This window comes from Haemorhous mexicanus, chromosome 9 (genome assembly GCF_027477595.1).
Source record: "Haemorhous mexicanus isolate bHaeMex1 chromosome 9, bHaeMex1.pri, whole genome shotgun sequence".
Taxonomy (NCBI): domain Eukaryota; kingdom Metazoa; phylum Chordata; class Aves; order Passeriformes; family Fringillidae; genus Haemorhous; species Haemorhous mexicanus.
The window spans coordinates 10,707,592-10,724,623 of record NC_082349.1 but is presented as its reverse complement, the minus strand read 5'-3'; the positions used below and the strand labels follow the sequence as shown (position 1 = coordinate 10,724,623).

General features: G+C 46.6%; 1 protein-coding gene across 11 annotated transcripts in view; it reads left to right on the top strand.

Moving 5' to 3' along the window:
* ST3GAL3 (ST3 beta-galactoside alpha-2,3-sialyltransferase 3) overlaps positions 1-17,032 on the top strand; it is a 187,305-nt gene that overhangs the window by 164,066 nt on the left and 6,207 nt on the right. For 10 of the 11 annotated variants that reach the window (XM_059853992.1, XM_059853991.1, XM_059853999.1 and 7 more), the window contains one exon: positions 6,676-6,822. The exons of the other annotated variant lie outside the window; for it this stretch is intronic. In XM_059853992.1, the coding sequence (XP_059709975.1) occupies positions 6,676-6,822 (147 nt within the window). The remainder of the gene's footprint in view (positions 1-6,675; positions 6,823-17,032) is intronic. 11 annotated transcript variants of the gene reach the window in all.

Below are 17,032 nucleotides of genomic sequence, written 5' to 3'. Positions count from 1 at the left end.
GGGGGACAAGCACGAGCATCAGCTGAGAGATGTCACTGCTGGGTGCACAGGCACCCCTAGGGGTGGTCACTGCTGTGGTGCCTTTGGCTGTGTAGTGAATTGTCCTGTCCAGCCAGCAGCCCTCAGAGCCAGTGTCCTTCTGGCTCCTCTGGGAGCCCTGAGCCTGGTGTGAGGCAGAAAGGAGAACACTTCAGGTGACACAAATTATCAGAAGTCTGAGGACTCCAGTGCAGACTGCAATGTTTGTTTCTCTCTCTATGCTGGTGCTGTGCATCCATAGATCTGTTTATGATTTAACCCAACTCTGTAAGCCTTTTGTTCGTTCATGTACTGGAAATGGTTGAATCTATAAACTAAAAAAAATAAAGCATCCTTCTTGGGACTTCACCCAACCTCAGCACTAAGCTGCTGAAGGAGGAGCCGTGTGCAGGAGGTGTTACCAGGCTGATTCGGGCACCCAGCCATGGATTAGCACCTCTGCAGGGTGCTGACATCTCCGGGATTAACCTCTGATGCTGGAGTGTTAGCACGTCCTGGCCATGGCTTCTCGTAGCTCTTAGATGGTTTTTCCTGTGGGCAGGCAGCCTTTCTGGAGGTGCCAGCAGGAATCCTTTGCTCCTTAGGCAGTTTTCAGCTCCCTTGTCTCATCATCATGAGCTTTTCTCTCATGAGTTGCCCAGGTGTCAGCAAACTTTGTCTCCTGGGCTGTTCTTACTGGACTGTGACTTTGTGAAGGCCGTGTCTTGGAACATGTTGGGTCTTTGTGGAGTAGAAGAGAGGTGGGGATGGCAGGAGCAGAACAGTCTTCCACTTAGTCCTTTCCAGTTATGTGGCTCTCCCTTTTTTGCACCCTGCTGGCATCTTCTAAGGCAGGTAGAGGGACAGGTAAGGGGCCACTGCAGCTGCAGTCAGTTAAATGTAGAGCCTTAGTGTCACTGTAAAGCTTTGGGTTTGCAAGGCAGCACGTCTGCTTTGTGGGCTGGGCTGTTCCACCCATTGCCACTGCAGTGGGACCAGTCCATGAGCTGCTGGGGAAGGGCTGCTCAGACAAACTGGTGCTGGGGAGCAGGTAAATGCTCCATACCAGCCTCTTCTTGGTACCAGCCCATCCACCTCCTTCTGCACGTGAGAGATGCCAAGGAACTGAAGGGAGTTTGCTTCTCAGTGAAGAGTAGACCATGAACTCCCATTTAGCATGGGATAAGTGGTGGATGTGCTTAGCACAGAGCAGGTAGAGTGTAGTAAAGTCATGCTCTAGGAGCAGCAGTGTGCATTGTAAGCTCCTGTGACAGGGACCACTCCTCAGAATGCCAGGCACTTGCCTGCTCACAATGAATGATACTAAATTGCTCTGTGCCATGTTTCCACCTTTTCAGCTAAAGGAAACAAAGGGTAGGTTTGGATTGGCTCCAATGCAAATATAAAGAAACAAAAGTGATATTTCATGTATGTTGAGATGACTATTATAGTTTTGTTTTGGATTTCTTTTGTTTTGAAAACTTCACTGCTATTAGGTGATCAGGTCTGTAACTGATAAAACTAAGGTAAGAATTTTTCCTAGGTAAGAAATTATTTTTTTCCCTCAAATTATTTAATATAGTAGTCAAACCAATTTGAATATCCAGGTGCATTATTGTTTGTAGGGAGTTTATTCTTCAGTAACACCCTTTTATTGGAAAAGGCAACAATTGGAATAGTCTGAACAATCCAATAAGTCTTACCCTGAACTAAGTAAAATCCCATAAATAACTGGAATTCATTTAACATATTAAGGGAGTCAAATATTTCTAAAAACAGATTTACAGCAGTCATTTCCTTCCAGTCCAGCAGGCAGTGACACAGGAATGACCCAGGCATGGAATGAAAAGCAGCAAGAGCTTTTCACATGCACCAAGCAAAGAGCAGTTCCAGCCCTGGTTCAGTCACCAGCACTGGATCTTCAGCACAAGCCCATGAGGTAATGGTCAGCCTCAACAGAGTCCACAGGAGTTCCAGTGTTCATTTCTGCTGACTGACTTCTTTCCTTATGTGAGTAGAAGTCAGTCTTTAAAGCCTCTTCAGGTGGCAGAATGGAAGATGAAGCATCCATGTCTTGAGGTGAAGCCTTTTGTCTTCCTGCTTGCAGCAGAGAACAGTGTAGGAGCAGTTAGGAGAACCTGTCCTATGTCTGTACTGCTAAAGGCATTTCTGCTCCCCTGACCTGGCGGAGCAAACTGGCTGTGTTTGCACTGCACAGACCTTGCTGTGGTTCCTGACACGGCACAAGACCAGAAATCTCCTCCCTTTACACTTTTCTCACCAAGATCACCATGTGTGTGCTCACCTTACCCATGGAGGACAGGTACCCCTGGAAGGAGCCATGCTCCAGAGGCTCAGGCAGGCTTTGCCCAGCACTGCTGTGGTGATGTGTCACTCACCACTGCTGTGTTTTCTGTTTCTGTTTGTCACATGGCCTTTTAGTGTCATCCCTGGCTCATCTGTCAGTCTGCTGTGTTCTCTCAAGTGGGACCAACCAAAAGGCTGATCTCTGGGGAGCATGATGTTGGATATTACATTTTCCATATGTTTGGTCTTAGACAAGCAGGCCAGGCTTGAAAATGTGGGCTTCCAGTTCTGAACACGTTATGCAGTAAGGTTGCCCTTGTAGTTGTTTACAGGCGCAGGAGAGGGGATGCTAAGCCTGGGCCCCAGCCTGCACAGAAACCATTGGCACACAGCTTGCAAGGCCAAGTTCAACACTTGTGGCAGAGAACTGACAAGGAGAGAAGGCTGCCAATGATTTCTGGGCTTTGCTATTCCCAGCTCACACTGCTTGCTGGGCACCAGTTCAGGTCAGAGACTCATCATGGCCACATCTGCAGCAGTGGCCCTGTTGGGCCTTTCCAGGTCTAACCTGCACTGGACAGTCTCTGTGCAGCTGGGGGGCATCCCAAGGGGCTCCTGCCTCAGCCCTGGCTGCTGTGGGGCTGTAGTTCTTCAACCATTTGGCTGAAAGCAGAACTGCTTGGTGATACAGGAGCACCCAAGCACACAGAGGGCCATGAGCAGGAAGATGGGCTTTGAACTGGTTTAACACTAGATTATTATTCCTGAGGCAAGATGGTAGAATTTGGGGGATTTTGTCTTAGCAAACCCTCACATAACAAGAGTCCTGCTCCGTTGTTTGAGAGAGTTTTATTTTCATAACTCAGCACAGGAGGTGTGGTGGTTGCCTTGGTATGTCTTTGGGGCACGGCACAAGGGTGTGTGTGGTGAGATAGCACTGACACATTGTGCAGGGCACAGCAAGCCAGATTTGGCACAGCCATGTCCATGATGCTTAACTTCTTTTGGAGTCACTTGTCCCCAAGCTTGCCCTGTAGGTTGTATATGGTCCATTAGGTCCAGATTAGAGGTTAGCAGCGAATGAATTTAAATGTACAATCAGGAGAGCTTGGAAGCTCTGTAGATGCAGCTAGAGAGTAGTTATAGCCACTTCCTCTCTAATAATGTGCCTCCTCTTATTTGGCACTTCTTTGCTAAGAGGAAAGGAGGGGAGAGCCCTTTCCCTTGGATCTGAGAATGCTGCTCTGCTGCACTCTCTGCAGCACAGCCTGGGAAATGTCCCTAGATCCTACATGGTGTTGTCTTTCCCATGCCACAAGCTGGGCATGAGGCAGTGCTTCATTTTCAACAGGCAGCAGGAGTAGCAGAATCTCAGCAGGCTGCCACAGGAGAAAAGGGCTCAGTTTCTGTAGCTTAAACCAAATCAAGACTAAAGTACTGACACTAAAGTAATGACAGTTAATCAGCAATTGTACTTTTTTATAGTTTTGTTCAAGGCAGCTCCATTTTCTTCAAGACTGTCTAATTCCCCAGTTACTGTTTAATCCCTCTGATAGTTGCTTCTTTTTTAAAGATAAGCACTTTGGAGCAAGTGCCCAGTTATGTGTATGTGACCTGGGCACATGTGGGTGCACACACACTTTGTGCCATGTTCTTCTCTTAGGCAGGTACTGTTATCCACACCATTTACTGTGGCTGGGTTCTGCAAGCACCCCTGTGCTGCCCTAATAGTTACTGCCCTCAGTGAATAGCAGGGGTGATCATTTTGACAGTATTTTCAAGAGGCACCTCTCTAGCCCACAGGATTCTGACTGCAGCAGTGGGATTGAGGCTGCATCTCACCACTGAAGGATGCAGAATTCTGCCTTCAAGGGGGACACATATTAAGCTGTAGCTACTGCAGTGCTGGAGGGTGCTAACACCAATTAGGCACAATGAAGAAACTGTCATCAGATCATCAGTTTCCAGATGTGATTTTTAGGGTAATGCAAAACAATTTGCTGAGGACATCCTGTGAATTTCTGATAGTTACAGAAGCCAAATCAGATACATCTCCTACAAGAGGTTAGGCAGGTAGGTAGTCTCTGGTATTTTAATCATTTTTGAGAGCAGAGCAGGTGGTACTAAGATAGTGGCATGTCAGGAACTACTGAAGAACAGAAGCAGATGAGAAAATTACCTCGTATTTTTCCATAAATATCATTGGATGTATTGTAGAGAGAATAAAGTCAGACAGATATTTGGTGACCAAACGAAAGTTCACTTTCAATTTCTGTCTACTGTTATTTTCCGGACAGAGTATGCCTGAAAGAAAGTTTGGCAGTCCTCCCATAAGGTTGGGTAATGTGATTAATTCTCTGTGGTTTGCAAGACTCACATTAGAAAGTTAGCTCTTAAATGTTAAATTGGCCAGTGAAATTCCCTCCAGGCAAGGACCCCGTGTCTCCCTTGAGCAGTACCGTGGGAATGGGCCCAGTGCAAGTGTGGGTGGTGTTAACACCGTGCTGCTCCCACTGACGACACAGTCTCAGGGATGTAACCATTTACTCACTGTGTTTTGGACACTGTAACTACAGCTCTGCTGGGGGAAAGGGTTTTGTGGCACGTCCACTTACCAGCTGATGCAATCCCAGCGACATACAAATGTCATCTTCTATGCAAAACATAAAGCTGAGAAATCAGAATTAAAACTGTCATGTCTGGAAAGACAGGATGTTCTTGGATATTTTGAAATTTGGGGCAATGTTCTTATCCTTGCCTAATAAACTTTTTCCACTTTTTTGAAACTCCTACTTGATATTTTTTGGCTACCAGTGAATTAACAGTCAACTAAACTAACTAGAATAAAACCAGTATTGTTTTTGTGAGTATCAATTGAAATTAAGCAGTGAGAACAAAATTACTCTGCTGCTTTTCCCGACATCTAGAACTGGAACAGCAGGATGTAGGAAGATCTTGTCATTTCAGGTGTGCTCTGTTACTGTTGTGCTGCAAATGTTTGAACTTAATGTCTCATTGATTTAGCCATAAGAAGTTTTTGCCTGTTTGTTTTCAGATTAGAGTAATTCTGGTGCACTGTAGTAGAGTTCTACAAAGCACACAAGTTGTGCTCCCAGCTCTGCCCATCTCAGCTGGGACATGGGTGGCATTCTTTGCTTGGAAAACATTTTCCTTCAGACTGGTCAGGCAATCAGAAGTGAGCAAGGTCATGTGCTGACAAAACCCAGTTCCTTTGAATGAGAAGCAGAAACTCAAAACATTGTTCCCAACCTTTTGAACATGCAATAGCATTGTTCACCAGTTCAGGGTAAACCACTGTAAATGAAAAATATAAGAGTGCAGTTGGTTTCTGCATCTCAGCTAAGAGCTGTTACCCTTGTTGACTGTCTGAGCATGTCCTCTGAATTTGTGATATTTCCAATACGGCCAGTCTTGGATACTCAACAAATGAAGATGTGGGTGGATTTCTCAGCCTCTCCCAAGGCCCTGGGGCAAAGTTGCCTCTGAATTTATCTATCTGGCTAAACGGGAGCTAGAAAAGTCAGTGAGCTAGGATTTTACACTGGAAACGCTTTGCTGTCCCAGCAGAACACACAGGAGGAGTTATAGCTGTGCAGCTCTGCTGTCACAGTGCCAGAGTCCAGTGAAATGGGAAGGGCTAAGGCTGGACATCAGTGCAAAATGCAGGTCAGCAGATGGGAAAGGAGAGTTGTGGTGTGCCCTGGATGCTACCATCCATCTCTGATTGGCTTCCCATTGCTCCTTGTTTTCCCAGTGTGTGGTTTGGAGGGAATGGCACAGGCCAGAGTGCCCCTTCACTGTCAAGGTGCCCCTGAGAAAAGGAAGGGATCTTGGAACACACTGCCTGATCTCCTCTTCATCTCCTAGAGCTGTTTAACAACCTTAAACTGCATTTGCCATCAGTAAAATAAGGTGTTTGTGCTGTTCCTCAGTTTTGCTCCTGTATGGTGACCTGTTTGGATAAGTATTCTTCCTTAGCCTAGCTGGAAGCCAGTAATGTGCATTAACTTTGTAATCCACTGTCTACGTCTGTTTTAATTTCAGAAAGCTAATGTATCCACTGTGATTCATCCTCCAGCTCATCTGCTGCCCTGTTCTCAGGACAGCAAAGCTGTGGAAGGGGAGTCTGACCATTTGCATTAATTTCTTTACGAGCTGGGAGGCTGTCAACCCTGCAAGCTGGCAGGTTGAATGTAGCCAAATACCACGTTCCTGATTTTCTGCTTAGTAGCAGCAGTGCCCTCATGAGCAGAGACAATAAGAGGAAATTTTTGATTATAAAGATGGCAACCTGCTAATGACTTCCATTCCTGCTTTCTCTCCTCTCAGAACATCCCCACCCTGGGAAGCGTAGCAATAACCATGGCGCTGCACAACTGTGATGAGGTGGCGGTAGCTGGCTTTGGCTATGACATGAGCTCACCCAATGCACCGCTGCACTACTATGAGAACATCAAGATGTCTGCCATCAAAGAGGTAGGGAGCTCCTGCCAAGCACATCCTCCTCCCCAGCCCACTGGCCACCTCGACTCCAGAGCCCGACTGGGATCGTGATGTCGACTTACAGCTGTGCTGTGTGGATCAAAACTCAGCTCCACTCATGCATTTGCTTGTAAAATTCTAGACATTCTCCCAAGCTCAGTGTATGTTAAAAATGGTTGTTACTGCTGGGAAAAGTTCTCTGGAATGTGTATATAATGTAGTTTCTTTTTGAGTGGCAGGGAAAGGATTCACATAAATGTTAACTCAAGAAGTGTGAAAGGGAGCAGTTCTGCTCTGGGGTTGAAAAGATGTGCCCTCTCCTGCTTTTTGATCCATTGGATTGCTCTCTAATCCATAGTCTTCTTTTGTGAGCTGATCCCCTCCTCAGGCCCTGGGAAGCATGGGGAAGGTGAGATCAGCCTGTGTACCTGAGCTCTCAGCTGACTCTTCAGCAGCACCTCACTGGTGTGGGCACCACTGGGCTCTGTGGAGACTGCTCTGTAAAGGCAGGTCCACATTAAACACATTTTCTGCTGCTATCACAGTGAGACAAACAGCATTTTTGGAGGAATAAAAGCTCTCATACTGGTATAATGCAGCAGTATAGATATCTTCAGGTCTGTCCATTTCCTGTACCAAACTAGAGCAAGCTTGGATGCTGGTCAAAGCTTCTATAGTGGGAAGGTTTGCTGCTTTTATGGGAGAGCTCCTTCTTTCCCAGCACAGATGTGACCCAGGTCTTCTCAAGATTGCTTCTCCCTCTTCACTGGGTAGGGAAACTTGCTCTATCCTACTCCACACTGTGGAAAGTTGTATTGTTCATGGACAGTGGCTGTCTCCTGACACCTGGCACCTGGCATTCACCCCAAGGACTTCACTGATTCAGACCAGGAGGGAAGCTGGGAAGTTGTGTTTTTCCAAATCACAAGACTGTACGTGTCTTAGTACTCTCACAGGCTGCAGGCTGCATGACCCTAGGCAGACTGAGAGGAATTATAAATCAGTGATTAGTCAGCTTGAGAAATGAGAAGAGTGTGTCTGATTATCAGAGTAATGAGACTTTGAAGCATGAAGTTCTCAGCAGAGGCTAAGGGAACAGAGTTTAGGAAAAGGCTGTGAGGAGGTCCTCAATACACCAAGGGATTTGACATTGTCCTGAGGTACCTTCTGGGCCTGTGGAGGTGGCAAGAGAGTCTGCTTAGCTCAATGGAGTAACCATGGATTTAATTAGTCCTTGCTGGGAAAATGAGTGCCTATTTGAGGATTTGAGGGGTATGTCCAAAGAAGTAAATTGAGGTGATGTCTGGCTTATGAAATCTCTGAATGGGAAATAGCTAAGGAATATAACTTTTGCAGTAGTAGAGGAGGTATCACCATCTACTTATAACCATTGCCAGAGACAGGACCTTGGGCTCCCCAGGCCCGGGTCTGAGGCAGTGCAGCTGGTCCCTTGGTCTTCCAGCAAAGAGATGGCTAGGCCAGAGTGAAAATGGCTACAGATGCCTGAATCCAGCAGGGAGTACAGAGACTCCTCAAGACAGTTTCAAGAAAAGCTTTTGGTGCCACTGTTTTCAGTCTCATGAATCAGCTGCCTTTGGTGGAGAATCACCTTTGCCCAGTTGTTTCTCCTGTCTCATAAGGACATCAGTCCCACGGTCAGCTTTTGGACATGAGGACACCACTGGAACTAACAAGAATTTTGTCCTTAGATGAATCAATGGGAAAATTTGGCAAAAATGGTTGGATAATGGAGTCCCTGGTTGAGGTTGCAGATCCACATCACTTGGATCTCTGATTTTGGAGGCCAGCACCCCAAATGGGATCCAAGGCCACTGGAAGGCTGGAGGAGGTCACACTTGGACATTGTATGTGGTCTCAGGAATAGTTAGATGAGGATGAATGCATGAAATGCAACCAGAGAACTCTCCTGGAGAGAGCAGTTGGTGCCTGATTTGCCAGGGCTGTGCTGTGGAAGCCATCAGTCATCGTGTCCTGTACAGAGGTGAGGGAGCGTTGAAAGGTTCTGGTGAAGCCTCAGTAACTCAGATGTCAGTGGATTTGTTTCTGGAGCTGGGGCTGTTGTTGGGAGCTCTGCAGCCCAGTGGAGCTGGTTCTAGGAGGAAGGTTCCTGTTCCACTTGAAGGCTGGTTACCTGATATGTGTCTATCCATCCAATCCTCACATCCTCACCCACGGGCTCCTCTTACATTTCACTGCCCTGGTACAAGAAAAGCCATCTGTTCCCAAGTATCAATAATTAATGCTCCTCCTGCCTCTGCCCCTCCCAATATGACAAATTGTTTGTGATATTGTGGAATGTGAAGAGCAAAGAGAGGATCATGTTTCTTTCTCTCCTATTTAATATTAATGGTAGCTGGTAATTGTTAGTCATCTGAGGGTGAAGTTGAAAGGTGAAGGGCATAATAGCTGGGTTGTGTCTTCTGCAGTTGCCTTCAAAGAATGCAGAAATAGAGATTTGCCCCACTCCAGACTGGAAGCACCTGCTTGATGGAAGGGATTTGACATTGCTGTATGCAGCTTGCAAATGGGGAGACTGGCCTGCACTGGCACCTTGTGTCAAACCTTGCCCTTGGTATTAGTGAAAGAATACTGACCCAGAGCCAAGCTCCACCAAGGATTTGTCTGTTTCATCTGCTCTGACACTCAAAGGTCCAAGAGCATCTACAGGATTTTCCTCATTGTTACTTTGGGCCTCTGGGATGGTGTCCAGAACTAGTTCTTCCTGGTCCTCCTCTACATTTCAGCCTCTAAAGGAGCCACTAAAGCAGGCTATCCCTTGAAATTATGCAGGTATCATCTTTGTCCCCTGGCCTGCAGACCCATGGAGGCTGGAGTGTTCATTCCTGGGCAGGGGAATGGAGTAGTTTGCTTAACATAGCATCATCACAGCACTGAAATAACTGCAATGGGATACAGCTGTTCCACCACAGTGAACATCCCAGGTAGAAACCCCTGCAGTTTGACCAGGCTTTGGTGGGGCAGAACCCCTATTTCTGAAGTTCAAATCTCCTCAATGACTGCCAAGCTCCTCCAGCCTGAATGTCTGAAAATCTTCAGTGTTTAAGCCTAGAGAGCAGCTGCAGGGAAGCACTCCAGCTCCACCCCAAAAACATCACTGTCTTTACAGAGGAAATGTAAACACCAGCAGTGTCCTGGGCCTGGAGATGCCACACATGTGTGTGTGGATTGTGGGAGCCTGTTGGGTAATAACCCTCTAGCCCCTTCCCTTGCCTGGTATCTGCAGGGCAAATGGGCTTGCTGGTGAGCAGGAGTCCTCTCAGCAAGGTGTGTCACTGATTTACACTTGAGGCTGCTTGACATCTCTCTGGACACCCTTGAAACCCTGTGAGTCATCTCCAAGGAATTTGTTCTGATTATATAAAAAAAGCCAGCAAAATGCACTCACTTGCTCACGGCTGGGTGGAGATGCCTCTCCCATGCCAAGACTGAGGTGATAAAATCTCTGTGGAAATGAATCTGATTTTTCCTGTTGCTCTGTGGCACTGGCAACTGAATTTCCAAAGGAGAAACAGGCATACCCAGTACATAGTTTAACTCAGCCTGTGCATTGCCCACAGGAGTAAAAGCTCTCAAGGTCCAAGATTATGCTGCTATAGCTACCACAGAAGCCAGCTGCCTGCACTGAGTCTTCTAGGATCTCCAACTCCTGAGGGCTGGGCAGGCATTGCCTGCCCCAGAAGAAAAGGATCTGCAAGGAGGGAGATGCACTGGAGCTTGATCACTGTTAATAGTCAAGGAGAAGTGTACGGTCTTGGGACTCTCTTCTGTAGTATGGCTGCAAGCATGTATGGATTTTCCTGTGCTTGGGAATGCTTGTCAGAGTTAATTTCTCTAATTTAGTACTGGATAGCTTCTTTACCCTCTCTCCTGGGTAGCTCAGTGTACTCTGGCCGGGGTATGTCCAGGCAGAGCTGGTGGAGGAGAGCCTTTTCTGATCCTCAGTGTGCTCTGGAGAGCTGGAAGCACACTGGGGTGGTGCTTTCAGTTTCAGGTGTGAGCTGGACGATCAATGCAATTGAAAGTGTGCCTCTAGGCCAGGTCTTCTGTCTCTCAACTGCTCCTCATCATGGCTGGGGTGCAGACTCCCGGCCTGCACTTCGGGTGGTGTCAAGACAAACTGTGTTCTCTGATCTGTTACTGGGACTCCACTGCCCAACAGACCCAGTGCTGTTGTATAAGCTCACACAGGTGATTTTTCAGCTCCTATCCCATCTCTTTGTTTTAGCTTGCAAAACGTAGAATGGCCAAGTGTGTCATTTCTGTTCAGTTACTATTTTCCCTATTCCAAGTAACTTTGCAACAGCTTTTGTCCCTTGCCTGCTTCCATGAATGCTGTACAAAACACTGAGTCTTTGCCAAGGTGTCTGCTCACTTGTTTCTGTTTTCATGGCAATGAATCTATCAGAGCTGATTTTCATATACTTTATTGTATTTTTATGTCTTGCTCGGGTCCTGTAATGCTTCCTGTCCAAGCACTCCATAAAAATGTATTTTTATCACAGGTCACTGTCTTCTATTAATGTAGAAGTGTCAGACCCACTGGGAACATAGCAAAGGAAACGTGGAAATGGTGGTGAGGAAAAGGAATAATTTTAAAATAGAGTGAAATAGAAATTATTTAAGGATGGGAAAGTGACTGTTTAGAATAGTAAAAACAGATCCATAAGCAGCTTATGAAACTGAGAGAGCAGGGGGCTGTGCTAAATCATGGGAACGAAGCACAAGAGAGGCTCCCAGCATCCCTTCTCCATGTGCTCTGCCCCAGCACAGTCTTCCCAAGCCTCATGATCCAGAGGTGAGCTTCTATCCCTGGTCATTTCTTGCAGGAGCAAGAGTGTGAGCAAGGAGTTACCTCAGGTGCCACAGAGGGAACATCCTGGGCTGTCTTCTCAGCAGCTGGCTGCAGACTGCCTCACACACTTATGAGTGGCAAAAAGGGCAATTCATGGTTAAAAGCCACCCTTGCTCATGCAGAGCCTGCCTGCAGTGTTTGTGTCCCACAGTGGAGCTGCTGGAGGGTCTCCTTTTTACTGGATAAGCAGGTCAAGCACCAGCCCTGCTGTTGGAGGTGTCAGCTCCTTTGATCCAGCTGTGCCCAGCACCTCAGTGACTCAGTGCCTGACCTGAGGGGGAGGTGGCGTGGCAGCCTTTGATGGCTTCTTTCTGATCACTGGCCCCTTCCCCAGCAGGTCTTTGTGGGGTGCTGAGGACACCATCTTGTAACACTTCTCATTCAGCCTGTGCAAGGGCTGTCACAAGGGCCAGGGGAGGTGGCCTGCAGCATGCAGTGACACACAGCTTTGTCTCTGTCTCTCCCCGACAGCAGCTACCTCTCAGAATAATCCGCGAACATCGAGTTTGGAGTCTTGAGCCATAAAGGCACAGACAATAGTGCTTTATCATCATCTGGGCTCTCTCTGGGAAGCCGCCTTTTGCATTTTAAATCAACACAAGTTGCTTGGGAGGGGGTGGTAGGGCTGCTTCAGGCTTCCAAGTACCTTAAAGTTTGTGGTAGCCAACAAGAAGAACAAAACTCCTTTGAAAGCCGGGCAGATGTCTGGCGTGGTGATTTATAGACTGAAAACATGGCTATTGGAGCCTGGCTGATGAATTGTGATTGCAGTACAAGGAGTGGTGCAGACTGAAATGGAGGTCAGCTTTTGAGGGGGAGGTTAGGGGCTGGGGCAGGGGCACCTCTGAAAGGGCAGTGCTTTTTCTTGGGGCCGGCAGTGATGACTGATGAAGTTTATACATTTTTGTCTTTGTTTAAAAGCCACCTGTTTGACAGCGTTGGGGCTGAGCAAAGGCCTCACATGCTGTTCCTGTGCATAAGGACTGTGTGTCTATATAACAGAAATCTGGAAAAGATTGTTGGAATAGCAGCCCTGACCAGAGCACAGGTATTGCCTTGTTCAGAAGGACAGAAGTCTGGTGACACTCAGGATATCACTGAGCACCAAGAACGGCAAGGAAAGTACAGCTGTAGAATGGACAGAAACAGAATTGGGGTTTGGACAAGTTCTCTAGGTGAAGGCAGTAAAACATCTACAGAGGTGGGTTAGAGCCCAGCTACTGCCCCCAGCACTGAACACAGATGTCTGTGGGGTGCTGGGTGCCCCCAGAAATGGCACTGCCACGTATGTACAGTAGGGCTGTACATCTCCTTGTCAAAAGGAGAGCCCAGGAATTCCCAGACACAGTGGCTGGCACAGCTCTTCTCACCAGCTGGGAGGGCACGAGAAGAGCTGTGGGCCTTTCACAGCTGCTTTTAGCATGTATGAAGACCTTGCAGAGGGAGATTTTAGGAAATAGCCTTTGGTCAAGTGCCTTCATGGTTAAATTAAATGGAAAGTCAACAGAAGGGATGATATAACTCAGATTTTTGCTCCCAAAAGGAGGGAGCTTGATAAGCAGGGCTGTATATAGACTCAGCAATAGTGGCAGTGTGCTCAGTGGAATTGGGGCATGCATGCAGATTCTGACCTCTCTGAATTTTGGCCTAGCCTTGGAGAATGGGCTACTAAAAACACATTCACTGAAGAGTTCATGGACTTATTGTAGACTTGAAGTCTTGTTTGTGAGAGTACAATAATTTTCTGTGATTCATATTTGCAGCAAGGGGAAAACTGGCAGAAAAAGGCTGTAAATATAATTTCATAAAGAACTGCTTCAAAGTGGAGTTAGAAGTAATAGAGGAGTGAGGAAGAGCATCAAAAGGCTTCACTCCTGATGGCTGGAAGGGACAGAGATGAAGTCGGAACTGGCAAAAGTCAAAATCAATTAGATGTTGCAAAGGAAAATTAGCAAATACTGAACAGTGTCACTGACAAACAATAAGGAAGCAAGGAAAGAATTATCAGGACTGACATCCAAGGAGGTGAAGGAAGCAGAAGGATTAAAGTAGGAACCACATGAATATATATATATTACCTCTATCAGGATGATATGATGAATGTGAGGGAAAGGGTCGCTTACGGTGAGAAGTTCACAGAAAGCTAAAATTACTGGGTCAGCACTGAAAGGCAAAAGCTGTTGAAGCTAATGCAGTAGGTGTGAGAGCCCAAGAGATCTCTGTTCCACTTTGAGCCAATTAAGCTGCAAGTCCAGAGGAAAAGGTCCACAATAAATCTGTCAAGTTCCACAGGATTAGCTTGTAGTGGATATAATACCTCTTTTTCCCTTCTTTTTTTTTTTTTTTGGGGGGGGGGGGGTGTAGGGTAGGGTATGGGAGCAAGTCAAGGAAAATAATCCTGTCAAATTCAGAACTCTTAAACCAACCTCAGAGGTACTGTTCAGAACTTCAGAGCAGAGTTTAAATGAAACACTATTTAAATCCTGAAAGCAAACACAACATGGATTTACCAAGGGCAGGTTACAGAAACTAATTTAATATCTTTATTTGATTTAAAAGAAAATCATTCTTGGAACAGAGGAAGTGTGGCGGTCCCGCCTGTCAGAAGTTCAGGTAAGCGTGCAATCCTGTGCCTTTGAGATATTATCATTAGTTCAGCTTCAGAAGCCAGGGCTTGGTGCAACACCTGTACATGAATAGTCTCTCTAAGAGAGAGCACAAAAGGCAGCACTGAATGGACAGCTGGGAGTTCCTCTGCAGGAGGTCATGTTTAGTGTTTGCTTTAATGATTTTTGGCACAGAAGGCAATGGTGTGCAAGTGGAATTTGTGATGAGACAAAACCAGGTGTGGTCAATACAAGGGAGGATCAAAATACCATCCAGGAAGGCCATGAGTACCTTGAGATCAGAAGTAAATTGGGTGGCATGAAACCTAAGATTATGAATGGAAGGTCATGCTATTTGGGGCAATAACAGACATTTTGACTCCAATCTGGGATACCATTTTTTGGCAATGGCAGAGGAGGAAAGTGCTTAGATAGGTACAAATAAATCACAGAATAATTCAGGCTGCCAGACTGTTACTGGGAGAGGAAAAAAAAAGGCAAATACTGCTCTGGAAAGACTAGAGGAAAGGACTTCTTGTTGAGTGAGGGAATTGCCTCTGCATGAGGCACTGGTGAGCCTTTTTTCCTAGCTCATGAGAAGTAAATCTGGAGTAAGTAGGGGCAGAGGGAGCTACTATAATTCTGTGAGATTTCCCAGTTTTCATGGTGTAAATGAACAGCTTGTTTTGGTAGAAGAAAGGCGTTCCTTGTTTAACTTGGTAAAATGAAGACTAAAAAGAGATACAGTTTCTCTCTCTGTGAGCGTAGTAAGAGTAAGCAGGAGCAAAAACAGCTGTTAGAAATTTAAAGTTGATGTAAGAATGACTGGGCACAAAGGAGCTGTGAGTAAGTCCCCTAAAGACAAGAAGATGAGGGTGCCCAGCCATCCCTTTTGTTTCAGTACATGTGAATCCCAAGCGGTTTCAAGCAGAGTGGGGCAGTCTGATGATGAAAATTAAGCAGCTTTAGAGACAAGACAGTGAAGGTTAAAGACAAAGATAAATTAGCACTGGGGGAGACTGAAAACTGACTGTTGCCAGTGAAGTAGCACTTCTTGCTCTGCTCTGGTTTCTGTGCAGGTTTTTGTGGAGAAATGCTGCTGACATGCAGAAATACAGAGGATGTAACAGAACTGAGAAAACTCATTCTCTACAACTTGCTGTTTTTCTTGAATGCATTCCTCATTGACTCACTCTCTCTAATTTAGTGTTCCTGTATTTAAATTGCAGCATGCTTGATAAGACTAATGTGGTCTGAAGCTGAGGCATTCCCTGACTGTAATTGATTACAGACGGGGAGCTTACCTTCCTCCTGGGTTTGTCTCTGGAACATTTGCTTAGGCTTAAAATATTCTACTTGGCTTTTCTTGAAGCGACAGATGATGTTTTGTGCTTCTTTGTGGAATTGTCAAGATAAAAAGGATAGGTGGTTTGGGGCTGCTGCATTTGCATAACCCTGAAAGGTGGCTTTAACTGATGATAAATTTTCATCTAATAACTGTGACCAAGCACTCAGAGCCACTGCCACCTCCCTGGGATAAACAGCCATAACAGCGCTGGCAGAGTAACTCTGCTCTCTCTGCTTTGCTCTCCATTGGAAAAGGCAAATGTCCACTACTCAGAGACAGACCCAAAGCACAGGAAATCCTAGCCTGATCCCTGGAGAACAAGAAGGGGTCTGGAGCCTCCTCTCAAAGTTCATTGCTCCAGTCACGGGCTCAGGCAAGCAGCCTGTTTGATTCCACAAGTGGAAGCTGCATTGGATGCGAGCAGGAGAGGAGAGAGGGCAGAGCCAGTCTGCCAGGTTGCAGCAGTGGTGGTGATGTGCAGAGACAGGAAGGTGGAGGTGACAGTAAATGCTCTAAACTGCTCCATCACTGTTTTTGAGGCGCAGATTGACAAGAAAAGAGCTGGAGTTTTCTGCTGGCAGTGTGTGCTTTTTAAGGTGCATACCCATGGTGCTATTTGAGGTGTATACACCCTGAAACCTTCTGGGGTTTAGAGTGTATTTTGTTGCCTTTTCTGTTGGAGCAGTGGGACTGAGGTGCCTGCTTTCTTGTCAGTTTTGAGAAAACTGCTCTGGCTCTTGTCCCCACTGCCGCTGCTGGTGCTGGAATGCAGCTTCCTCTGTCTGATCAGCTCGGTCTGTCAGTGGGATGAGTGAGTCCCTCTCGGTAATCAGTAACCAGAGCTGGTGTTGGAGACATGCCTCATCCCTCCTGCCCGTGCTGCTCATGGGGGAGCAGCACTGCACAGAGTGCCCTGATAGTGCTCTTTGGGAGGGATGAAAGCGCGTTCTCACAAGGGAAGCTCTTCCTCTGTGGGCTTACATTAACCACAAGACATTAGAGAGTACTGATGTGGACATCACTAAGATCCATGGATCAGGTGGGAGGCTGAATGGCCTTTTGTGTGACTGTCTGCTTGTAAAAAAGAGTTAGGGGGAGTGCCTGGGGTATAAGGCAGCCTGGGTGCTGAACAACCACAGGTTGGTAGGTCTTGCCAGCAACTTTGCAGTGAGTGCTGGAGCCAGACCTGGCTGTAATGTGAGAGACTGCAATTGTATCACCCAAAGTTTTGTTATCTACCTCCTGAACTTAAATTCCTGCTCCACTTGTACTTTTCACAAAGCAGATTTCCTCCTGCTGTCAGATAAGGCACTTGCACATGGCCTGAGGTGGCATTTTAGGTGGTTTGAGTTTGCC